This window comes from Lepisma saccharinum, chromosome 2, assembly GCF_977018435.1.
Source record: "Lepisma saccharinum chromosome 2, izLepSacc3.1, whole genome shotgun sequence".
Taxonomy (NCBI): Eukaryota; Metazoa; Arthropoda; class Insecta; order Zygentoma; family Lepismatidae; genus Lepisma; species Lepisma saccharinum.
Window position 1 is genome coordinate 23702109 of NC_139230.1, and position 26624 is coordinate 23728732.

Below are 26624 nucleotides of genomic sequence, written 5' to 3' on the forward strand. Positions count from 1 at the left end.
AGTTACTTGTAAGATTGAATGCCTTATTAAAAATTAAACATGTATTTCAAATTCAGAAACATTTCATATGTAAAAATGTACTAAATAAGCACATATTTGAAACATTCATAGCACTGACTAACAATTCAGTGAAAATATTGGAATATTTTGCAGTGCCCCTGTAAGTCAACCAGTGTCCCTGGACGTTTATCAGGGTGCCCCAGGGTGCCGCGGCACACACTTTGGGAACCACTAATTTAAAGTGTATAGTAACATCTGTTCATCGTTGTCATCAGCGGAGGCTCTAAGGAGAGAGCCGCTGTGCCATGGCTCTGCCTTCAGAAAAAGAAAAAGCACTTGCTTTGCCAAAATATAGTTAAATTAATATATTTACGAACGGGGAGATTCGAATCTCATATGTGTTCGAGCTTACGGCTGCCTCAATTCCTGCACCGCATCCCCAGCTTTTCTACTCTTGCTCTGGGCCAGCATAGTCTGGCCTGTGCACAGAGGCATGCGCGGAGGCATGAAAAAGTCTCCGCACTTAACGAGCGAGGAGGTGGTAGCCATAAGACAACAAGCCGTGCCCCTTTTCGGGTGGCACGATGCGAGAGCTTTCGCATTGTGTTGACATAGTTGCAAACTTCACAGAGAAGTGACTAATCCTGACCGATTTGTAATACTCGTTGGATTGATTGATTGATTGATTTGTTTTATTTTACTTCGCGTTTTTGTGCCTCTTGGCTAATTTGCGAAAATGGGGATGAGGGATGAAAATTATGAAATTGATGAATGGACATTTACAAACAACCATGCCCGAGCGGGATTTGAACCCGGGACCCCTAGCATCGCAGCGCGATGTGCTAACGAGCCACGGGATCCAGCAATACTCGTTGGAGAAGTAATTCGTGAGAAAGATACTTTCTTGCATACTTGGCAAGAACGAACGTAATATCTTCCCCAAATTTATATAACCATTTAGATAGAAGCGGCTAAAGAGCCATCCAGACTTATTTTTGTTATCGATTTCTTCCTTAAGAAAATATATATCCCTTGCTCTCACGCACACAGACACTCATGTGTTGCAACTGACATTGACAACATTGAAGACATTTTCTGTACAAAAGAATTGCTTAAATATCAAAGGGAATTCGCATCACCAGGGGATATTTTACTTTAATATTTGTAAAAAATCACACAGAAAATCTATCAGTATAAGAATTTCAGTTGGAGATATAATTAAATTTCTTGCATTGAATTCTAAAAATTGTAGATCTACAGTTCATTTTGCAGATAATCATATTTCAGTTGTTAGTAACACCGATTGTTGATGTAACGTCTGCCGTGCTGGGGTTGCAAATTATAAACAAAGCAAGGCGAGAATACCGTGATCGACTCGGTGTCTCTAATTGTTCAGTGTTTTTCTTTTTAGTGAAGTGAAAGTGTCCGATGGTGTGTGAAAGGAAGGTTAGTTAGTAAAGATGAGTCAGATTAGAGCATTATTACATAGACCGTTTTCCAAGGTACTATACAATATTAAATTAAAAGTTAAACAACTTGGCTGTCCCACGCCAGATTTAAACATCAATTCTATTTAAAAATATTAAAAAAAAATGGTAAAGGTGATAGGCATCGAAATTTTAATAGTCGCATTTATTTCCTAGAAACTCTGGCCAACCTCCGACCAGCATGCTACGACGCCAGGGATTGCGGATTCAAATCACGGCCTGGGCATTGGTGTTCTTTGTGAGTGTTCACTCATCCTTATCTTCGCGATTAGCCAAAAGTAGTACAAATGCGAAGTAAAATAAATCAATCTTAGGAACTCTGAATTTTTGTCTGCAATTTTAGTAAACAAAGTTCCATTAAAACTACCTCTTTCATTAGATTTCTATGACATATGGTAGCGAAAATTTTTCAATTTCTTGATCACGTTGGCACTACCCATCATGCTAGCTGCCAGCCGCCAGTGGTCATCATTTACATATTTACCCGTCGTCGCCTTGTAATCAAGGGGTCCCAGGTTCGATACTCGGTGAAGGCACATAGTGATTCGGATCCCACTTAAAACTGTAGGTCCAGTCCCGATTAGTCTTATTGTGCATAAAGCAGACTTAAAACACCAAATCAATCAATCAAACATATTTACCATCCTTGATCTTATGCATTGCACGAAACAAATCGTTCCAGAAGCAGTCTTTTGGAAGCGAGTAGCTTGTATATGTGCAAATGATAACAAACGCCCAGGATGTGTCCTTTTCACGTCCATTCATTCGAGTGAATTGGTCAATTACAAGAACTGTCCGATGAAAAAGAATAACAATTCTCTTTTAGATATATTTATATATTTTTTAAATGTATCTATTGCAAACAAGATTACTTATTGATTTGCTCGAATAAGTGGCTAAAGAAAGTGCATGTTTAGTGTGTGTTCTTTAGCCACTTATTCGGGCAAATCAGTAAGTAGTCTTGTTTGCAATAGATATATTTGCACACGAACTCGCTCCTGAATGATGACCAGCCAAAGCCTATAATTGAGCTCTAGATATTACACAGAAAATAAAATTCTCACTGTGGAAATGCTACACACCGACGCACAATGTACTTCAAGAGAAATAATTAAAATTAAATTCTACATATGCAATTATGTAGCGCAGATCATCTCGAGTCGCCATAGACATACATGCCTTGTATATGCTCAAAGAGAATGGTATATGCTGCGCTTTGGTGCCAAATGCAGGAAGTATTGCTGCTTGCATCAGGGCTCAGATTCGCACAGCGCAGTGAACATTTTCGGGGTATAGTAGCCAACAGCCCCTTTGCTGCCAGTTTGATGCAACACGCATAGCAATTGTGATCCGTGGAACACCATGGGAGTCAGTGTTACCCAACTATCTAAACAAGTTATCAGATGTGAAAGACATCGTGTCAGAGTAAATTGTGTGTATATACTCGAACATCAAAGAAGGATTTTTTCAAATATATATATATATATATATATATATATATATATATATATATATATATATCTGTGTGTGTGTGTGTGTGCGCATTTAATATGTACGTAATTTAAAACATATACTGTACATGAGTGTTCACGTGCTCATGCAAACATTATCAGGCGACTCGCCTGAATGTGAATGTTTCTTCTCACAAATCTAAGTCAACCAAATAATATCTTGATGACATTGATGTTGCTGACCTCTATGAAAGAGTGGTTAGCACAGCACTCTAAGACACCAGAGGTCCCGAGTTCGAATCCTGATCTGGGCATGAGTGTTTTTTGTGAGTGTCCCTTTGTCAGTTTCATCATATAATCACTCATACCCATCTTAGCCAAGAGCGTCAGAAAAGTCATCAATCAACATTGGTACTGAATAACTTGATTGGCCTGCCTCGAGCACTGTAATGAAACTTAATTTGAAATTTTCGGGATTAATTGGAATGCCAGCTGCAAGTCAGACTAATCTGCTCTACTCCAGTGAATTTTTCAATTCTCTTGTGGAAGAATGGAAGAAAATTCCAACAAGGTACCAAAATCTGATGATAGCCTCTCCAATTTAGTAGATGCAGGTACAAGGGTTTGTTGTAAGAACGGCCTGCAAGGCCGAAACACGCCCTCTCAATAAAGACGATATTATTATTATTATTATTATTATTATTATTATTATTATTATTATTATTATTATAAGTAAAAGGTACAACTAATGAATATTATCTTAGTTCCTATTAGAGACAGATTTTGGATTGATATATATTGTGACCACAGGGCTTAGGACATACGCTAATCCAAAATCTCCCTCTCCAGTGTAAGCTTAGAGTTATTTTAATTATTGCCACAACTCACACAAATTTAAGGCAGTCCACTTGAATCCTAATTCCCATATGTTCTTCTGGGGGCTTTGGAAAAGTTCTTTTGTCAGCACAATTTTTGTAAAAAGGACATAGTGAAAATAAGTTCTCCTGAAATGGAAACAAAAACAAGGTCTATATTAGGTCTCTTCACACAAAAACATGCAAAATTCTTGAATAGTAGACTAAAAACATCATAAAAATTGGCCTCCATTCTCTCCTTTCATTTATCGCTTAATGTAGTACACACAAACTTTGCCATTTCTGACCAGTAGAGACTTCATTCATTTTACGCTACTTTGCATCAAATATGTCTTACTTCATACAGCTTTATTTTTAAGGGGGGCGAGAGTTGATTGACTCATCATACACAAAGATTATGTATGCATATGTCAATTGAAGTTTCAAAGCATGTAAGCATTGACCCCCCCCCCCTCCCCTTTGATTTCAATCTTGAAAAGGAAAAATATACCTGTCTGCAATCCAATGTATGCTGCATGTGTGATGAAAATGAACCTCCATGGAGCAGTGTTGTCAACAATTCATCACTCTCAGATTCATTTAAGCTGCTACAGTTTTCAGAATCTCTGAAAGTAATGATAAAAGGATAACATTAAAACATGCTGTGGTTTTTAACGCACACAGCTGTAAAAATGGGAAAAGCTTTGTGCAAAAGTTCATGTGTTTATATGTTTGTAAATGCTCTTGCCAAGGTTGCCTCCTGCTCGATAGCTGGGGAAGTCAGCAGCTTTCTTGTTTAAAATGTAAGAAAAGGCCTTCACCCCAGTGGTTGGGGGTGGGGCAGTTTTGTCAGGCATAAATACCAGGTTCCGACTCATTCCAGACACACACACAGATGCATACATAGAGATACATACACATAGACAGGGTGGCTACTCTAGGACTATGATAAAATTCAAGTATAATTCGCAGTTTTCAAGGCAAACTTTCCAAAAATTCAAGGGTACAAACAGGTGTTTTCTCTATTTCAAACTTAGGAATTACACCCCCCCCCCAAAAAAAAACCACACACCCATATTCACAAGATAAAGGGTCTGAGCAATTCCAATGTATCCAAAAATTCTAATTCAATTCAATTGAATGGTACAGGATCCTTCTTTCCCCTTTGTGCGGCAGATGGTGGCCGCCCGGATGCCAATTCCCGCCAAATCGTGTGCAATATCTCCGCTAGGTTTGAAATGACTTCCAGTTCTCAGAATTATAGTTACAATTACATTCAAAATAAGCACATTAATTGTCATGGGGAATGTTGGAAATATTGTCCTCATGCATCCACTCGTTTTTGGCACGGTTTTAGGAAATTTGTGGGCTGATCCCAGAAATTTGTTTTAAATTTTATGCATTAATAGGCTAACGATTTGACATAAAATGCCTTTTCTTACTCTTTGGAAAGATAATGTAGCATGTAGGTGCATGCTAGGTACTAGGTATATGTATATACTAAGTGCAGGTATTTGTAAAACTACCCAACAAAACTTTGAAACAATTAATTAAAATAATGTCTTGATAGTTACTATTATTTTAATTATTCCAAAATAAACCATACATTAACTCAATTACCTTTGAGTGTTTTCCTCAATGTACTCAATTTCTGAATCAATTTCATATTCATTTTGCTTGAGATCTTTCAATCTTACTTTCTCCTTACTTCTGTAGGAACTGCTTGAAAGGAACTGATATTCTCGAGTCACAGTACTCCAATTAGATAAATAAAAGTCAACACAGTCCCTGATGTGAGAAGGCAGACGTGGTCTGAAAGAAAAGAAATATTTCCTTTTAATTATATATGGCTGTTGTCATAACATGTCATTGAAAATAAAATAAAAATAATTAGTTAACTAAATATGCCAAACATTTAATACACTGGTAATAAATAGGATTTTCATTATCGGCTAATCTTTCTGTTTCCCATGGTGTCGTTTAGCATATCCCTGATTTTCCGAAACTCAATGCTTTTTGTGTTGTCTCAAAATTTAAAGTTTATGACCCCTTCTTCTTCAGTGAACACACATTCCAGAATATCTTGACATGTTAGAAAATTGGCTCATGCCTCAGTTGGAGACAGACAGTGAGAACTTAATACACCAGGTGGACATGCTCCGCCCCAGTTCCATCACGATGTCCACGAATTCTTAACCACCAGAGTGTCAATCCAATGGATTGGTCGTTGTGGAAATGATGATCAACAACTGCTGTCATTGCCTCACACTCCCGACTTAACATGGTGTGACTTTTTTGTTTGGGGGTTATGTGAAGGATTTAGTGTTTGTGTCTCCATTACAGAGTGATCTAGCAGAACTGCGGGCTCATATCATCAGTGCTTTTGATCGAATTGATGGGGACATGTTGCATCGCATTTGGGAAGAACTTGATTATTGATTATAAAGTTTAGGTTTGCAGAATCTTGTAGGGGTAGGGGGCATATTGAACACTTGTAATGTGTTTCAAAACTTGTTTAGTTTCTCTACAAAACTGTAAAGTTACTTCATGATATGTTCAATAATACACGTACAGTAACATTGTCAAACTGCTTCAATCATTTGTAGACATCCTGTACTACAAGCACTAAACCTGACCTGTCTAACCTAAAACAAAAGTATTTACAGATGTAATATGGCCCCAAGTTCCTTATGTTTAATTGTGATGCATTTTATACATGGTTCGATTTCGATTTATGTCTGTTAATACATACTGGGGAGTATTAGTGATTACTTACTGCATGCTTCCTTAAGAATGTTTTTTCACATCCATATACTCCTATATAATTCTTTACTTGCAACCAGCCATTTGTTTACTTTCATCTTAGTTTCAGGTATGACTCATCGAATGTAAGTCAAACACCCTCTTGGTCATGCGCTGTATTTCATCCTCTGTCTAATATGGAATGCTTTCATGGTTTAAATAAACTACATTTATCCTAACAACGAAAGCATTTAACCTGATGTCAGAAGACAAAAAACAGTTCTTGACTGAGAAGGTGTTTGGTTTACGTGTGATAAGTGAGACCCCAGGAATAAGTAAATAACAGTGGTAGTGAATGTCTCATTGGTGATGTTTGAACAAGGTACCTCTTAGATCTTTGTTTTGCCCATATATTGGTCTTTTTCGAACAGCAAACTGTGCTAATTAGTCAGGAAGCTTCCAATTTACTTCCACAATCATCCCTACTAGTCTACGATAATACCTCTACTATTTATGAATACAGAATGCCAATGTCCATGGGAAGCGAGGATGTTTGCGTAAGGTAATTTAAGTGTTGTCTCGACAATAAATACCTGTTTCCGGAGATCCAAACAGTGCTAATTACATTCAGGAAGGTTCAAATTTAGTGTGACAATCATTGCCACAATTCTGCGACAATTAGTCTTTATTCTAGGAGACTGAAAAAATCATTAAACAATCGGTACCATTACCCACAATACCCTATCTCATTTCATGCACACGAAACAGATGGCAGCAACAGTCCATCCAAGATGACAGTAAACCAATGGCTGCTTACAAGCAAAGAACTATGTAGGAGTATATGGAAGGGAAAAATCGTTCTCCAGAAAGCACACAGTAAGTAATCACTACGACTCTGAAATATGTGTCCGCAGACACAAGTAGAAATTGAACATATATTAAGTTAGCCTGAAATTGAACCACGTCAAAAATGCCTTAGGCACTATGATTAATTCGGAATTGAACAATTGGAACTTTAGCCAACAACACAATATGTAAAATACAGCGTGTTTCAAAAAGAATATACGTATTTCGCATGCATATATTTATTAAACTTTAAGACATACGAAGATGAAACTTGACACACATACTTACGAACCTCTCAAGTTCAGATTACAGATGTTCAATATGTCCTCCAGCAGTAACACGAACAATATCACATCGATACTCAAATTCCTGCCATACTCGGGCAAGCATGTCCTTCGTCACTGATGTTACGGCAGTACGGATCCGGTTCTTCAACTCTTCCAGGTTCTGTGGGAGTGGTGGTACATAAACATTGTCTTTAATGAAACCCCACAGGAAGAAGTCACAGGGTGTCAAATCCGGTGACCGTGGAGCCCAGCTGAATACATGCTAAGTCGCCAGCTCCTTGACGACCAATCCAACGGTTCTGTAGAGTTTCATTCAGATAATCACGCACTTGGTGACTCCAATGAGGGGGTGCCCCGCCTTGTTGGAAAATGAAGTTGTCTTCGTGCAGCCTCGGAAACAACCAGTTTTGTAACATAGAGAGATACTGCTGACCGTTAACCGTGTTTCCATCAAAGAAGAATGGGCCGTAAACAGATGATCGGGATATCGCGCAAAACACATTCACTTTGGGCGAATCTCGTACATGTTCAATGAATGCATGTGGGTTCTGTAGGCCCCAAATGCGAACATTATGTTTGTTTACCTGACCACTGACATGAAACGCAGCTTCATCACTAAACACGATGCGTTGTGCGAAAGTGTTGTCATTGTCAATAGCATCAAGAATCTCGTTACAAAATGCCACACGTTTGCGTTTGTCATCAGGACGCAGAGCTTGTAACAGCTGTACCTTGTACGGCTTCATAACCAGCCGACGTCTCAAAACACGCCAAATTGTTGTTGCAGGAAGTTGTAACTCCCGACTGGCACGACGAGTTGATTTTGAAGGGCTACGTTGGAAAGCAGTTTGAATTCGTGCAACATTTTCTTCAGGAACACGAGGGCGGCCAGGACTCTTTCCTTTACATACACATCCTGTATCTACAAACTGTCGATACCATCTGCGAATGTTCCACCCATTCGGAGGATCAATTTGGTTACTCAACCTGAAACGTCTTTGCACTGTAATGACGGAATTGCACTTCGCAAACTCGAGAACACAAAATGATTTCTGCTGCGGAGTAGCCATTTCAAACAACTGACGGTTACAAAGCAAAACAGAACACAACTGACATCTAGCGGCTATTATATAAACTAGACTATGTATTCGTTTCTCTAATAGCCGAGCCGGGGCGTAGCGATCGATAGTTTGGACAAAATAATACTTTGTAATACGTATATTCTTTTTGAAACACGCTGTATAATATGAAAGGCTGCACGGCTAGACTCTACTTTACGTCCTTTTGGTGGTAACCGATGGGAGTTAACAACACTGCAGGCTCGTCTTTGTGTCCGCGTTGTGAACGCGTGTGCTTTCTCGTTTGCATGCTGCGTGGTGATTGCTTCTTTGCGTTCTCGGTGCGTTGTGCGTGTGTATGGTGCATGAAAAAGAACAGGTTCCAAAAACTTGTAGATAGTGTAAAATACGTCTATTCCCAGTAATAATTTAGTGCATCGTTCAAAACCGTGCTTGCAAACAGCCGGCATCTCTTCGGGTAAGTACCTTTTTCTTTTTACACTTTCTGTTCACGATAGCCCCACTAACCATTCACGGGTAGCCCCACGAACCATTCACGATAGCCCCACAAACCATTCACGTTAGCCCCAAAAACCATGCACGGGTAGCCCCACAAACCATTCACGTTATAGCTACTCCTTTTCCGGAATGTCTGGAGTACCGATGCGCAGACGCGAAAGCTTGTGGGCGGGGCCAGACTATTCGGTGCTCTCCTGAATGCAGAATTTCCCTAGTAGGTTTGCGAGCTGTCATGTTTGTGAGCGCCCTCCCTTGCCCGGGAAAACAAAAACTACCACTACCTAGATAGAGGCGGCAAAATCTCCCTCGGACAAGTGAAAGTGCTTAACGGTCCAGGTTGAGTTCGTGTATAGGGACGGTGACCAACAGTGCGTAGCGATTAGCCATATAAAAAAAACATATACTTTCAATTACCACACCTTTACCTGTAGCCGGGAAGCGGCTAGCTGCATACCTGAAAATCACGGGTAGCGACATGCGTATGAAATGATATTGCCCAAATTAACATAAAAATAAAAAGTATATTAAATTCAAAACAAAAAATCAATTTAGTATAGGTCCCCACTCTTGCATTCACACATTCACTCACAGATCCAGGCTACGGGGTCATCAACAAAAATGATACATAAAATGCACAGGTTTTTGCCGACGAGCCCATATTATTGCATCCGCATTTACTCTTACACTGACTTGTGTTTAATCAGGTCATTTGTGAATTTGCTCCAGTGCTACTCAGATCACTAGCCAGCCCTTACTTAAGTTCACCTTTAAAAATAGGTCGGTGCGGTGACAATACATTATTTGTGCAGAATAAACAAAAGCGTCTCAACAGCAATTACGCTCACGTGGGCGGACGTTTTTCCTTTTACTTCACCTGACGTGGTCCTAAACATAACAATAACCTCCGTTGAGTGACGCAAACATATACTCCCTAGCAGGTGGGACTTCAACACTTCGCCGCGACGAGCAATTAATATTACCAGGCAAATACTTTAACCATAATCACATATGCAAACTGACGTAGCTAGCAGCGACACAGCGCTGATACATATTAAACTGAACAAACCTCAAATAGATTAAACAATTAAGCGAGCGGCGTTTTATTCTAGCAGTACGCACTTCAATCAATTTAAAAAAGGAGCATAAACAACAATGAATTTAAGAACATTAAAAAAAATCACAAGAAATGAGTGAAATTGACCTGAGACAATTAAATACAAAATTAAGCGCAACGGGAGTCAGATACGAAGTGTCGAGTTGCGTGGGCGTTTTAAAAAACATCGACGAATTTCTAGGGCATTCTCTAAATATCAATCGAGCCGGTACGTGTTGACATTCATACACATGAATACGTTACCATCTCTCTGGTTCCACGGCGCATCCTGGTGTCTTCGCGGGCGATTGAAATCACTTAGTACGCACACGAAAGGTTTTCCTATTCTTCCTCGGTCGCGACGACGAGAAGGCGAAGAGCGCTCGCGCATCTGGTTCCTCGGCTGATCAGTGACGATGGGTCGTAGGCGTCGCTCGGGGAACGATGGGCTCGGTGTCTCTTCCTCTCGGGGTCGATGAGCATCTCCGTGGTCAGGCGTGATTCGGACGTCGCAACTGGGCGGTTTGCGGTCGTTCTTGGCTCGTCGGCGTCTTCTCCATCACCGTCGGACGATCTCAAGCACCGGGGCGTCGACATGGCAGCGTTCGACATCTCTATCTCTCTCTCTCTCTCTCTCTCTGTGGCGGCTGGTAGGCATCAGGCGGCGTAGCTCGGGTCTTCGGCATGATGTAGGCATTCGCCGTGGTGTCTCGTCTGTCAACGGGGTGAACCGAGGGTGGCCCCTCTCCTCTCTTTCCTTTTTAACCCGCCATGATTTTTGATGTTCCTTGTTTCACAAAAACTATAAACGCCGTAAGATTATAACGGAAACACAGTCTCGCTTCGACTTCCTCCAGCGATTGAGATAAGCACACTCGTATCGACTTACTGCCTATCACACACTGATGTTCGCGAAACAAAACTAAGTCCACGGTATACGGAGAGGTAGCACGGAGATGCTCTCGCTACAAGAGTCGCGGTAAACTGTGTGTCGAAAAAAGCCTGTCCTTCGTTTTATATGGATTTCGAAAAAGGGACGCTCGGCGGTCGTTGAAGGGACGCTTCCGGAGAGGTCATTCCACTTTGCTCCATTGTCTCCCAGCCTGGACAGGGTCGTGCTTCTGTATGAAACGTTCGGATTAAGCCGCCGTCAGCGCGGCGTCCACAGCTCAACTGCAATCTGTGCCCATAAACTGATCGATTATAACCAATTCGATCTGACATCCGTAATTCTTGCTTGATTGCGACGAAACTCCACACATCCGTCCTTGCATACATGTTGCTGCGCTGGTAAAAGTTTCACATCAATCCGGCCGCTGGAATCCGAGATATTTAAATGGCTGTCGTTAAGGTCGAATTTCCTAAGTTTTAGACGCATAACGTGACCTTTCAGGTGCTCGCCCGTCAGACTCGCGACTCCCTTTCTTTCTCCCGTTGGCTTGGCAGATCAAATATATATACATACAAATAAAAACACTCAACACCTTGATTAAACACATTTTTTACCGCTATGGATTAGAATAATAATAATAATGAGACAGGCCGACGATAAATCTGACTGTCACATGTTTACTACAGAACTGCTGACGAGGCACACACCCGCAACGTGCGCCCAGATCGTGTTCGCGTTCTCTTACTCCAGACAAACAAACAATAATTGCAAACTTTCGAATCACCAATAACAAACACAATGCACAGTACAAAGCGACCGACCACACACATTCAATCAAGGCCTTAGAAGAGTATTTTATGACATTCAATTTCTCGCGCCAATCGTCTGTTGAAATTTCCTCTAGGGTGCGCTAAAAAAAATTCCCTTTCCCAGCAAGAAATTCCCTTCGATAAGCAAGGAAACCTGCGCAGACCCGCGACTCCCTGCTTGGAGAGGAGTGGGATAGTGGACCATGCTTCCTTATGGCCCGAGCTGAACGGAGGAATGGAAAGGTGCGCGGAGCCTTTTCGTTCAAGTTTTTTTTTTTTCCTTGTGGTCGCTCTATAGGCTGGGGCAGCCGGGATGGTGCCCCTTGGTCCGAGAAGTAAAGGTGCCCCAAAAGGCTGACATTGCTGTACTGTTATCATATATTATAATAATGAAAAGCAATCAAAGTGGTTGAAAGAAAAAGACAAGAACAAATAAGGGAAGGACTTTTACTACAACATTTGGGCAGACATTAAACAGAAGTCGGTTGTGCAACTCGTTCAAGTTAGACAGTGTTCACTGCAAAATCTTGCTGCTAATTTCCTCAAAACAAATCAGCAGGAACTCAAAATGCATGGACTAATGGTGTCCAGGACTGGAAACATCTTTCAGAACAAATTAAAACCATCGAAAATTAGTAGCATCAATCAAATGTAGCGGCGAAGTGTAGTGTCGCTGGAAAGGGAGGCACAGGCGTGTGCGTTTTTGTTGTTATGGGTGCAACTTTTTTAAAATATGAAAAATATAACTTTTAAAGTTATTTTTGAAAACGTAACAACATATTCTTGCATCTCTGAACGTACTTGGATAGTTACTCTTGATATGTGCTAACTCGTAAATCGTATTTCTTGATTTTATTGTAAATTGATTCTTTAGATGTCATTCGAGTGGCAGTCCTCAATGTTCCGATGCCCCTTCTCTCTTCCTATGCCCAGAAATAGGCTTTTATGCTTTTTTTTGTAGCATTCCAGAGTAATACAAGTCATTATTCCCCACGCTCACTTCACGCTCACAATAATGAAAGCCGGTCCCCCCGTGGCGGAGTGGTTAACACATCGCGCTACAAAGCAAGGGGTCTTGGGTTCGAATCTCGGCCTGGGCATGGACGTTTGTGAGTGTCCATTTATCAATTTCATCTTATCATCACTCATCCCCATCTTCGCAAATTAGCCAAAAGTGGCACAAGAAGCGAAGTAAAATAAACCAAATCAATCAAACAACAATAAAAAATTAAATGAACGAAAAGAAAAACACAAGATAAAATATAACAATAAAACAACAACGCAACAGGAGAAAATCGAGAAACTAACGAAAACGCAGAACACTGTGATAGAAACATTTTTTCACCCTCGGAACAAGTTGTCTTTGCCTTTCTACCCTCGCCTTTCCTATCCCCTCGTTCGACACCCCGCGGTGGGCAAGAAACAGATGTGAAGCCCAATTTGTTCCGTGTGTCCAGCGTTGCCAACCTCCCAATCAGGAAAAGTGTGCTGATTAAACTCTTAAATTTTGCTAAATGCAACTAAATTGTGCTCGGATGACTTAGGTTTTAAGTTCATTTTATGCATCTATTTTGGGGGGAGTTGTGATGTTAAAATGCGTTGTTGATTATTTACTAGAGTTAAACAATATTGGTAATTTCCCCCATTACATTAATTACAATGGTTTAACCAATTAGATGGGTTTAATATAACGCTTGAAAACGTTTTGAGAAAATTCGACGACTACGAAAGGCGGCGACTTGTTTTATCCGTGACCCCACCTTTCTACCAATTTCCTTCAATAAAATGTCCTCGTGAGCTAAGTAAGCAAAGATAAAGAAAAGCTGAAAATAAGACGGTGGACCAGGTGTGACTGGATCGGCATGCTACCTTTTGTTTTAAACAAATGTATTCCTAAAAATTTAATTGGTCTGTCTCCCAGGAACGCATGTTTATAGATGATGCTATATTTTAACATTATGTCAAACACAGGGTGCTAGGTGCCAATAAAGTTCAAATTGTATAACGTTTAAAACAATTATGCTAGGGTTGGCATCACTGCGTGAGGCCGGACTCACTTTGTCCATTTCGGGCGAACACGCCCCTGAAATTATGCTTTCCCGCATGAATCACATAGAATGAAATGGGACCAGGCTGAGGCCCTCGGAGAAGTGGCTCGACATGCGACGATAGAGCCTCTGGCAGGGATGAAAATTTGTGGAAATTATCGTAAGGCCTAGAAGTTCAGTTTTCTTGTATTAAGGTGTCGTTTAATGAAATTGCAAGTAATAAAATAATCCGTAATAGCCAAATATATTAGGGTAGGCCGGGCCTCCGGGCCTCTTATGACGCTTCGCCACTGATGTTTCAAGAAGCTCCTACACTGATATGTAAGTCCATAACAAAAAATGGGAAACCAGGGTGTTTGGGGTGAAAGTTAATTTCTTGTACAACTGGGGAGAAAGGTAGGCATCCGTCCACCCTGTCACATCATCAATGGTAAGTAGATAACAGGGCACAGCAGCCGGACCCTGTGGCCGAATAGTCGACCTCCGTGGCGAAGTGGTTAGCAGAGTGCGCTACAACGCCAGGGGTTCCGGGTTCGAGTCCCGGGTAAGGCATGGGTATTTGTGATTGTTTGTCCTGAAAAGTCCTGAAATAGAAATTAGAATGAAAGCCTATGAGTGAATGACTTGGGGGAAGCTTCCGCATAGGAGCTTTCTTTATTATTATTATTAATAATAAAAGAAAATAAAAAGTGGTTAGCACATCGCGCTGCGATGCCAAGTGTCCCGGGTTCGAATCCCGCTCGGGCTTGGTTGTTTGTGAATGTCCATTCATCATTTTCATCATTTCATCACTCATCCCCATCTTCGCAAATTAGCCGAGAGGCGAAGTAAAATAAACTAAATCAATCAATCAATCAATCAATCAAGAGAGGCGCGGCCGCGAGGGGTAAGAGGAGAGGGAACTGAGGGAATAACACGCGCGGGATCTGTGGCTGGGAGGACGGAGGGTTTGTCGTCCGAAACCCACACCCTAGGCGAAACTGGCCCTCACTCCGGAGAACGGTAAACAATGAAGAGTTGCCAGAAGCAATGAAGTTAACATAAGAAACAAAATTACCAACCGTTGAAGAAAATCATTCTGTATTCCATAATCTTATTCACTTATGACATAAGAGTAGAGCAATAAATAACGCAATGAGGAAAGAAAATATCGGTAACTGAAAATGTACAGACTCTTACTTGATTTTTGTTATTTACCGTCGCTTTCTGTTACTTTTTGGTAATCACGACGATGAGGATAAGTGATGATATAATGAAATTGATGGAGGGGCACTCTCAAAGAACACACATACCCATGCCGGGATTCGAACCCAGAAGCCCTGGCTTTGTACTGCGGTATGCTAGCCACGGAAGTCGGCTATAGATTCTTGTTACTCGCAAAATTATCGTAAAGGGTGTTTTTTTAAGAGTGATAGAACTTTCTATAGGGATAGCTGTCATTTGTTTTGTTTTGATGACATGTTGTTTTGTCATTTCATATCAGTGAGCATTGGCAAATGATCATGGAAAGACTGACGCCGCAACAACGTTTACAAATTGTGGAAATATATTTCCAAAATCAATGTTCTGTTCGCCAAACGTACCTATAGAGCACTTCGGAAATATCGGTGCTGTCAGTGAATTGACCTCACAAGATCATGGGACCTAACGCCACTGGATTATTTTCTTTGGGATATCTAAAATCTCTGGTTTATGCTGATAAACCAGCAACAATTGACGCTTTGGAAGCCAACATAACTCGTGTTATTAACGACATACGTCCCCAATTACTTGAAAAAGTGGTTCAAAATTGGACTGATCGAATCCGGTTCATCACAGCTAGTCGTGATGGACATATGCCGGAAATTATTTTCAAAAAGTAAATGTCAAAAAGTTATCTTTCAAATGAAAACACAATTGGCTTCAAACTTATTTTTTTATGTGTTTTATTTCAATTCAAAGTTCTAGGCTATCACTCTAAAAAAACACCCTATATATATGCGTTGTATTTATTCTGAGTTTTGTGAAAAGTACATTTGGATTACAATGATTTGGAGTACATCATGTAGATTTAATTACATGTTTTGATTAGCACGTTTGAAAAAATCCTGATAATGTGACAAAGTTGTCCAATTTCTTTTCAAGGCCGATGTTAAATAAATTAGAAACTCGTCATCTAAACTCACCAAGAGCCGCTACAGGAATCTGTGAACTACAAAAGTCTTAAAATTTGGCAAAATTGTCTGGCAACCCCGAAGCAATAAAACGACCGGAAGGGAAGACGATAGTATTGACACTTCTTGCTTCTTCGTTTTCCATGGAAAAGTGAAGCTTTTTCGGTACTTGTGTGCTGTAGGTGTGCATTTGTCTATATTCCTTGATTTGTCGCGATGAACAGTGTGGAGAAATTGTTGGTGCGAAGTTTTTCTACCAGAAGTCTGAAGTCTGGATGAAAAAATAAACATAAAAAACCTAGGCCGAGTTTGAATCTAGAACAAGTGTCAAAGAAAGGAGGTTGTGAGTTCACTCGCAAATTTCGCGTTGAAGGACAGAAGGGTGAATTTAAGTTACAAGCATATCTGAAGATTTCTGGTAAGTTTGAAGTTTTTACTTTAGAGCTTCTGGTAACGCAGATATCACCTATCCAGTGAGATATTTATTTTGGTGCCCTATTTCACATATCAATTAGTCATGTTAGACAGGAAACTTTTTCTGTGTAACTTGTTTACTACAAATTTTCACGATCAATGCACGTAAATATTCGTCATTGTGCTTATCAAGTTGTGTAAAAATTAATATCCCTTCTTCTGAATTTTCCCCTCTGTTAAACGACTAAATCTGTTAGAATTCTATTTCGTCTTCCATCTTCTTCGCATTACTGTTAAATAATTCTTAATTTATTATCATATGTGCAAACGTGTAAAACATGATATTCGGTAAACACGAACGTAGCAATATCTTATCACGTTGGCTGTTATACGAAATTCATCATTTAAACTCACATTCTAGTAAAGCAAATTTGTGCCGGCCCCCGTGGCGGAGTGGTTAGCACATCGCGCTACGATGCCAGAGGTCGCGGGTTCGAATCCCTGCCTAGGCATGGATGTTTGCGAGTGTCCATTCATCAATTTCATCATATCACTCATCCCCATCTTCGCAAATTAGCCAAATGTGCACAAAAGGCGAAGTAAAATAAAGCAAATCAATAGAGCAAATTTGTGAGCTATCGCCCCTCCACTTAGGTTCACCACGAGCCGCCACTGATCGTAACACAGTATAGCGAGCGAGAAAATTTTTACACATCCATTTCTTTGTAGGCTTTCTAGAATATTAATTTAGTGGGTGTCAATACTATCCCGATATATTTAGTCCTTTTCAGCTTCTCTTTTGGCACGTCCTGGGTCGAAAACGTGTAGATATATCATATATACCACATCTCTAAATACAGTCTCCAAAATTTAATCTTCGAAATCTCTCTTACCTACAGAAATCCCTTGACAATCTAAGATTTAACACATTATCAAGAGCTTCATATCTCCCCCTTTAAATTTAGTACTCAATCCTACCACCAAAATTTCCATGCTAATTTAAGACTTACTGTTGATATTGAAGAGTGGATATTGCCTCCTCCAAGAAATTAATTCTCAGTCTCCACACCAGAATTTCCGCAAGAGTCTAAGATACGCAAGAATTGCATACCTCCCTCAATTTAATGGTCAATTGAATACTGTCCCCCTTCTCCAACGTTTAATTCAGAATCCCCCCCCAGAACGCACGTGTCAATTAAAGCCTAAAATGTAAGAGTTGGCTATTTCTCCCCCCCCCTCCTTTCGATAATACCCTTAAAGACTTTCTTGTCTTCATCTAATGGATTAAACATGGTGCATTTAAGATGTAAAATTATTACATATATTTTGGAAAAAATATAAATGTTGAATTTTACACTATTTGAAGGGAAAAAATCCCCAAAAAATCTCGATGGCGCAGTCTGCGTCATAATCCCCTCCTGCCCCTAATCATTTTAGAATTAGAATCTTATTACCATTATTAAACAATATTCAAGCCGGCGAAAGTTCCAAGCAGCTATGAAGGGGAGGGGAGTATAGTATTTCCTATGAAATTGAACTATCCAACTTTGTTCTTTAGCAAATTTCTTGTTATTAACACTCCTACACACTTTATTCGTTAGTTGTGATGCCTGTATGTGTTTGCCGAATAAATTGTCCATACATTGGAAATCAGTAGCAGCGATTGGGTGACAAAAGTGGGGAGAGTGGCAAAGACAGTTTACTTTTACTTTGTAGATAAGGCTTAGCATTAAGAAGCCATAGGTAGGAGGCCAAAAGTGTGACGGAAACGGCCACCCAAGCCTCCCCACTCACTGTTGGAAATTAATAAATTATGTGTAGTTGTTTGAAATCTGCTGTGCGAGACCATGTTTATATGTAAATTCGTCTCTGAACCACAGAGAGGGGAAATAAAGGAGAGGGGCAAAGACCATTGATGCCACGAAAGTTTGAATTCTTCTAATACAGTGTGGTTTTCGTCGGTTCCGGACACACTTTATATAATCCCTGTTCCATACCCATCAATACAACAAAACAGTGAGATTAAAAGAATTTTTTCAGGATTGAAATATCATCAAGGCTGTTTCCCCCCATAATCAGAGAGTCTGCGCACGCCTATGGTTCAAATAGCAGAACCCAGGGAGACAGAAGCAAATGTAAGCAAAAAATATCCATTCTTTTTGGTTCCCTGAAGACGGAAGGAGTGCGCTTGAGAACTGTAGCTGGAGGAAACTTCTCAGACATTCAGCAGCAAACGGTTGGAACTATTCGCGCGCTGGAAGCAAAGGAATGTACGAATCAAAAATTGGTTTGGCGAAGACATAAAAAAGAAAACTTTTTGAAAAAATTATGGCCAGGTCATCTCCGATCCTATTACCTAGATGACTCTGCTGTAATGAACTGTTTTTGGAATAACAAACTCTCAGAATGGGGTTATGGCCAGACTTGTCCATGTGCGATTTTTATCTCTGGGGCAATTTATAGGGAAATGTGTGTGTCAATAATCCGCAAACCTTCCTGAACTTAAAGAAAATATCACAAACACTATACTATATGGAAGAGCTACTGCCAGTATCAGTCAACATGCTGCGACGTGCCAAGAAGTGAATTAAAGAATTAAATGGAGACCATTTCCAGCAAATGAGTATATGCTACCATACCTTTAGAAAAATACAATTATTGTAATAACTGTAATAATAGTAATAATAACGCACAAGTTATTCTTTATCCACTTGCTCGTTGCTTCAGTCTGGAGCTACGTTATCTTGGCCCACTCTATGCTCATTATACAATATAGAATCTCTGTTTTGTAATGAGATATAGTAGCTGAATCTCTGAAGCTAAAGCCAAAATAGTTAGAGTAAAAGCAAATTATTTTATTCAAAAGTTTAGTGAAATAATACTCACAATGGTTCTTCAGGTGATAATGGTACATTAGTCCTCAATTTACGAGGAATAATTTTTACTTGTACATCTGTGGAAGGTATTTCAAGTATGTTCCGTAATGGATGTTCTCTAATCCATCTGGTGTTTTGTTGTACAAAATTTTCATAATGAAGTACATTCACATTTTCAGGATGTTGATTCTAGGAGAAGAAAAAATAACAGTACTTCTTAATACTAATTAAATAATTAATTACATGTAACACGCAAAAAATACCAGTAGCCAAATCTGCATACCAAAGAGTTATCTAAATAATTATTTCTATTTCATGGACAGTAGATATATACGTAGAAATAGAAATCCTATTCAATACACTCAGTATAAGGGAAGAAACTAAGAAATTCCAAATATACAGTTAAAACAATAAAGTATTCTGTCTTGGCTGAGAAGATATGAAAAGTTTCTAAACATGTTATTGCACAATACATTATCTGCTACTGGAAAAATGAAGGAACCTACAAAAATTAGAATTCTATATTTAACTCCAAATCTAGCTGCAAAGTTTATCAATTTTGTGTTCTTATATTGTATATGTCAAGTCCCTTAATTTCCCTGAACTGCCTCACTGGCCTATCATGTGTAAATTCTTGAACTTGGCAAAATCAAGTGAGTGCCCTTACTGTAATATCATACAGCATGTACATACGATACAGTTTTTGTACATAAACTACACATTACTTACATGAGGATGTGATTTTTCATAGACAGGATATTCTGATGATGGTAACCTGCTTCCAAAAAAAAAAAAAAAAGAAACAAATTTTAATTTTAAAGTTAATTTTCGACACACACGCAGGAGATGCCCTATCTAAAATTTCCACACAGGCTCGGTCGGGACCCAGAGACCTGGTGTCGGTCCCCGTTGCGGAGTGGTTAGCACAGCGCGCTAGGAGGCCAGAGGTCCCGGGTTCGAATCCCAGCCTGGGCATGGGTGTTTGTGAGTGTTCTTTCATGAATTTCATTGTATCATCACTCATCCTTATCTTCGCGAATAGCCACAAGTGGCACAAAAACGAAGTAAAATAAACGAAATCAATCAACCTGAGACCTGTTTTGACCTCGTCAAGTCTCTCCCCCCCTATTTTTTCGCAAATTTTCTAGTTTTGCTCTTTAAAAATAATAGCTGGTAAACACTTTCACATCACAAAGTGAATTACTATATTTTTTCTTAAATTATGTGGGCTTCTTAAATCAAGCTAATATTTATATCCAAATTGTTTGAAGTGAAAATTTTATTGGTTATAATTTGAACTTGTTTATTATTAATAAATAAACAGTAACAATTATTTCTTTACTACATATTAAACTGTACCATCCTTGAGCTGTAGTAAGTTGAACTCATTATGTTTGTATATACATTTGTAATGTGTTTCGTTAGTTCCATATAATTTACACTTACGAATCAAACACGAAATCAAGAAATAAAAGTATTAATATCGAAAAGATTTCTTCAATTACACTACAGAAACCATACATTTGAATGAGTTCACATCGCCCTCTTAATAAACAACTAACATCTCCTAGCAACCGGGAGGAAACATACAGGTTAGTCAATAACCATTCGACAGAATTTCCTCCATCACAGAACTGACTTCATAATAGAAAACAGTATTGATTTTAAATTTAACATTCAAAACGTCGCATTACTGAATTAGGTGGGCGGCGTAACAAATTGTAAGTCATTACTTTTTAAAAGTATTGAATACTGCCTTGCAATATTTTACTCACATCACATTGATGAATTCAAAACTCAAATTATACATACTAGTTTGTGTGTGTGTGTGTGTGCGTGCGTGTGTGTGTGTGTGTGTGTGTGTGTGTGTACGTATATACGCATTTATTTACTTACCAATATATTTCTTTTTGTGTGTGTTTGTTGTGTTTGTGTGCATGCTTGCGTGTGTGTGTTGTGTTGTGTGCATTCCGTGTAAATAAGACCTTAATGATTTCGTAAACTGCCTTGAATGAGTTATGTGATATTGCTGCCTAACCTTTGAGTGTATGACAGCAAGTTGGTGAGGTAAAAGCTAAACTCATCCATACATAATAGGCATGTATAATGGTCCCACACATTCTCGATCTCGGCCTTTTTTCTTTGGTGATGTGATCACCACCACGATCTGGACGTCTTTACTCCTCAGGGTTACCGTACCCATTTATTTGAGGCTGGTTGAATCTAGAAGCTGGTTTATGCAGAGATAATGCCGGAAAATTTCCTACCTTAGATCACCAACCTAGGGAACCGAAACGGCCGAAGCCCTGTTAACTAGATCCCCCGCGGCTCAACAGCAGGTTTGTAGTGGGAGAGGTGCGATTACAATTTAATTTGCTATCTATTCATTCTTTTCTTTGTCCAAAGAGGTGAGTTCTTTCTTGATCTTTGTCACGAGAAGGTAAGGGAGTGGGAGTGGGTGGGGGCGGGGCAGGATGGAGAAAGTATGTAAATTCTGTATTTTTGGAGACATTGGGTATGAAAAGTACATAATAGCTAGATATTTGCAACTCCAGTTGATGAACGCAAAAATATATTTTATTCTTACCGTGGTGTAAATTTATTTTCAAACTTCCAAATTCCTTATATATATATATTTAATTCGTGAAAGTCAAATACATGAGAATTGAAGAATTGAATTGAAATTTGGTCATATATTTTTCCTTAGTCTTAGCCAAGCATTTCGACTGATAAGCGCTTACGTAACTTTGCAATATCTTTGTTTAACCGCAAATAAAGGCCTAAAAACTGCTCAGATTATTGGTTAACTATGAAATGGAAAGGTACTTACCATGAATCTGTTCCGTAGTTCATTTTAACGCGTCACACTGTCCATTGAGTGCATTGTAGATGTTTCTCAATTGAACATTTTCCTTATATCACTTGCACAAAAGCTACAAGTTCTTTCTGTCTTATCTACCGACACATTTCCATCTTATCTTTAGGATATTATCAACGTTTTCCCGTTGGTTGTTCAGAAGAAAGAACATATTGTAAAGATTGATAAGAGCATTGTCCGGTTTGATTGATTGATTGATTTAGTTTATTTTACTTCGCATTTTGTGAATCTTGGCTAATTTGCGAAGATGAGGATGAGTGATGAAATAATGAAATTGATGAATGGACATTCACAAACAACCAAGCCCGAGCGGGATTCGAACCCGGGACCCTTGGCATCGCAGCGCGATGTGCTAACCACTATATATATATATATATATATATATATTATAACGTATAAATGAATGGAAATACCCCCTACACGGAGGTATCACCCATCATTCACACTTTTTCTCACTTTTACATTTTTCAATTGTGACAGTTTCTCAGTTTCTTATCATCTGGACAAACACAAATACCCATGCCTTACCCGGGACTCGAACCCGGAACCCCTGGCGTTGTACCACTCGGCCACAGGGTCCGGCTAGAGCGTTGTCCGGAGAAGGCCCATTAAGAGAAGGTATCTGGACGGGAGAGGCATTTGTCCCGGGAGCCAATGATTCAGTTCTTCTCAGGGGATTCTGGTGTGAACTTACTTGCGTCCTCATCATCGCAAAGTGGTAGAAAACTGACATTACTTAACCAAAAATACAATAATATAGGTTTACTTTTTGAAGCTTTCCTGCAGGTGAATAATGAAGAGATTTTTCTCGGGATATTCAGTCCCTAAAGATGAGTGACTTTAGCTCTCGAAAGCTTGGGAGCATATCTGGAACTGACCTGGCTGATATTCTGGGAGAATCTCTTCATTTATTCACTTCAATCTCTGAAGATGAGAGTAACGTTAGCTCTCGAAAGCTCTGGAGTATATCAGAAACTGACTTGACTAATATCATTAAGGAATCTCTTCACTTAAAGAATATACATATATTGAATTGAATTGAATTGTTGTTTTAAGTCCACTTTATGCACAGAAAGGCTAATCTGGACTGGACCTACAGTTTAAAGTGGAATCCGAGCCACTTTGTGCCTCCACCGGGTATCAAACTCGGAACCCCTTGCTTACAAGGCGATGACGCTGCGCCATAGGGGAGGCTCAAGAATATATATATATATATATATATATATATATATATATATATATATATATCAGTCCCTTGGGGCTTCCGGAGCTTAGCCCCTAAAGAAAAACGGACGTATTGACGTAATTATCAATCACCATAACGCATAACTATCACACAGTCTTTTAAAAGGCGATTTCTACCCACGTAAATTCATCGTCTGCTGCAAGGAATACGACAGCTCTCCTAGCGGCATTGATGTCAATTATCGGTCTCCGGGGCAAGTCGCAAAGGAAGGCGTGGCATACACCCAATTACGCTACAGTGAAGGTCACATGCTAGCAGAGAGAGAAGGGGAGAGTGCAATGGATTTGAGTGCTGATTCGGGGCTAGTTCCGTCGAGTCGCGTTCGATCTCACGTGTTGTTCTGTAGTGTTGTGGTGGCTTTTATTCGCTATGTTTGAGTGAGTTTGGCAGGGTTGATGTTCGAACACAAATTGATGAAGGACGTAGGCTGTCAATTACAAGACACAATGAATTTGTCCGGAAAAATAGGCATATAGAATTATCGATTGCTTAAAATTCTGTGGTCGACATGAACTTGTTCTACGAGGAGATAATGAAAGAAAACAATCTTTAAACAGAGGCATCTTCCCAGATTTATTATCCCTTCATAGAAGAGGGAAAACTAAAGAGGGAACTTCGTGTTCTTTATTGTAGTGAAGAGTTGAAAAACATAAACTCTATCAGTAGATTGCATCCATTTTTTATTTAAAATTATTTAGAGGGTACCTTTTCAGAAACAGTAAAAGTGACAAACATAGTTTTAATAACTCCAGTCGCAACAGCTCAATCTGAACGATGTTTCAGCACATTGAAGCGTATTAAAACCTGCTTAAGAAATGCAATTGGACAAACAAGACAGAGAGGGCTTCAACGAAAAAGTAATAACAAAATTTGCTGAGCAGAACAACAGGAGTCAACGTTCGTAGAAAGGTATGTTTCACAACAATACCTGTTTCTTTTGTAATCATGTGAATTGTCATTATATTTTAAATTCTTTAAAAAAATAAGTCCAGTTTTGTAGTTTAGAAGAAGATAAACACCCGTTTTTTTTGTAATTCATGTAATTTGTCATTACATTTTAAATTCTTTCAAAAAAGTAAGTCCAGTTTTGTAGTCTAGAAGAAAAAAATACCTAATTTTTGTAATTCATGTGAATTGTCATTATATTTTAAATTCTTTAAAAAATAAGCCCCGGTCAAATGTGAGGCCACGAGACGCCACTGATATATATACAAGGAAAACTAATATTGTCATATATTTTGTTTATTGTTTTACTTTACTTTTTCATTCTATAAATATAAAACTTTTAATCAAGCACACCATTGGTGCATGAGGTTCTTCATACTGTCCGTCCCGTCGAGAAAAGGTAATTTTTACTCGACTTCACATTGAATAGAGTCTTCTCACACAATGTCATTGGCTGCAAGAGATGATCCTCCACTGTTAGTTGGTTTAAGTGTTCGGCACGTCCTTATTGAATGTGCTAATTTTAATGTCCTCAGACAAACTTTTTAATCTTCCAGACTCCTTGTCATCCATGTTGGAGATGATGAAAGTTGATTGGTTTAGCGTCACTTGTCTGCTACTTTGAGCTAATCGCTATAAAGAGGAGACCTCCGTGGCATAGTGCTTAGCTTAGTGACGCCACGGGTCGCGGATCCACTACAGGGCCGTCAGGAACCATAGGGTCCAAGCCAGGGCCTGTCGGGAGGCAAGACACCTCAGACCCTACAGGGAAGGAACTTATCTCGGGTTCCTGGATCGAGTCTCGGCGCTGGAACGGTCGGCTGGGTGAGGGTCCCGCTGGCTGGCCTGATCAGTCAGCCACTATGTGCCTCCACCGGGGTGCCACTGAGAGGAACGAGTCCATGGTGGATACGTTCCCGATCTTGGGTTTCCGTGTACGGCCGGTAACGCTTGAGTAGGCCTACCTGACAGCTGGTTGGTGAGAGTGGTGTTGGAACGAAATTAACTGAATTAATATTTGACCAAGACTGATCACGTCCACAGCTATGGTCGTCGTTAGAAAACGCGAGATCTTTATATATTGAAAAGTGAAAATAACACAACTTACATTTCTCGTAGAAATTCTTCACATCAAGCATCACCGTTATTTGTATTGCGCGTATAATATACTGATAAACAATCCACCTGTTCTCTACACTTTCTACAAATCTTTCGTTTCACCAAAAATTGAATACTGTTCTTCGTCTGGTCTATGTCATGCCCCTTAAATTTCGATAGACTAAATTCTGTTTTAATTTTTTTCTTGGTCATTGGTCGCCAGCGAATTCCATCCACAAAACACTTCCAAAAGACCATCCTTCTAAAAATGTTAAATATTCTTACTCCTCACGATAGACACAAACTTGCAATCTATATATTCCTCCATAATATAACCAATGGGAACATCATAAGTGATCGTCTTCTCCAGGAAATTCACTTTCGAGCAGTCTCGCACCACAACAAGCACTCAGCTTTTCATATGTCAGAAACCAAGATTATGCCTCATCCAGCGTTCTCTCTTCCACAGACTACCCGGCCAATACAGCACTTTAGCAAACCTAATCGACATTTATGAAAACGAGACACATTTTATAAGGTTATTGTGTAACAATATATGTCACTTTGTCACATGTACGTATTTTAGTATACGTTTATTTTTTTGTTATTTTCGATTGTTGTGTTATATTTCTATTGTTTTTACATTCCAATGTAAATTGGATAACGCTGTATTTGGAACTGGTAAATATTCCCTCTGTCCCATAGTTATAGTCCGGTATGCCAAAATGGTAGTACAGGAATGACAGACGAAGAGGCAGATGGAAAGCACAATTTGTACTGATCCTTGAGTAGTAAAGTTGTATGACTCATTCCCTTGTTTCATGTTCTTCTTCTGCATACACCAATGTCACAGTTTGAATATCGGACAATTATTATGACACAAAAAAAAATGTACCGGACAATAATTATGGGACAGAGGGAGTAAATA

The 26624-nt window shown here is 39.4% G+C and overlaps 1 protein-coding gene across 3 annotated transcripts in view; it reads right to left on the reverse strand.

Annotated features, from left to right (window-relative positions):
- Positions 1-22480, reverse strand: part of LOC145984375 (dedicator of cytokinesis protein 7-like) — a 138746-nt gene extending 116266 nt beyond the window's left edge. The window contains exons 1-6 of one of the 3 annotated variants that reach the window (XM_083118035.1): positions 22360-22480; positions 20259-20304; positions 19540-19718; positions 5413-5604; positions 4304-4418; positions 3827-3942 (exon numbers count right to left, since the gene is read on the reverse strand). In XM_083118035.1, coding sequence (XP_082974161.1) covers positions 3827-3942; positions 4304-4418; positions 5413-5604; positions 19540-19718; positions 20259-20304; positions 22360-22382 — 671 coding nt within the window. In that variant the 5' untranslated portion in view covers positions 22383-22480. The remainder of the gene's footprint in view (positions 1-3826; positions 3943-4303; positions 4419-5412; positions 5605-19539; positions 19719-20258; positions 20305-22359) is intronic. The other 2 variants (XM_083118036.1, XM_083118037.1) reach the window with 2 other exon arrangements.
- Between the last annotated feature and the right edge of the window lie 4144 nt (positions 22481-26624).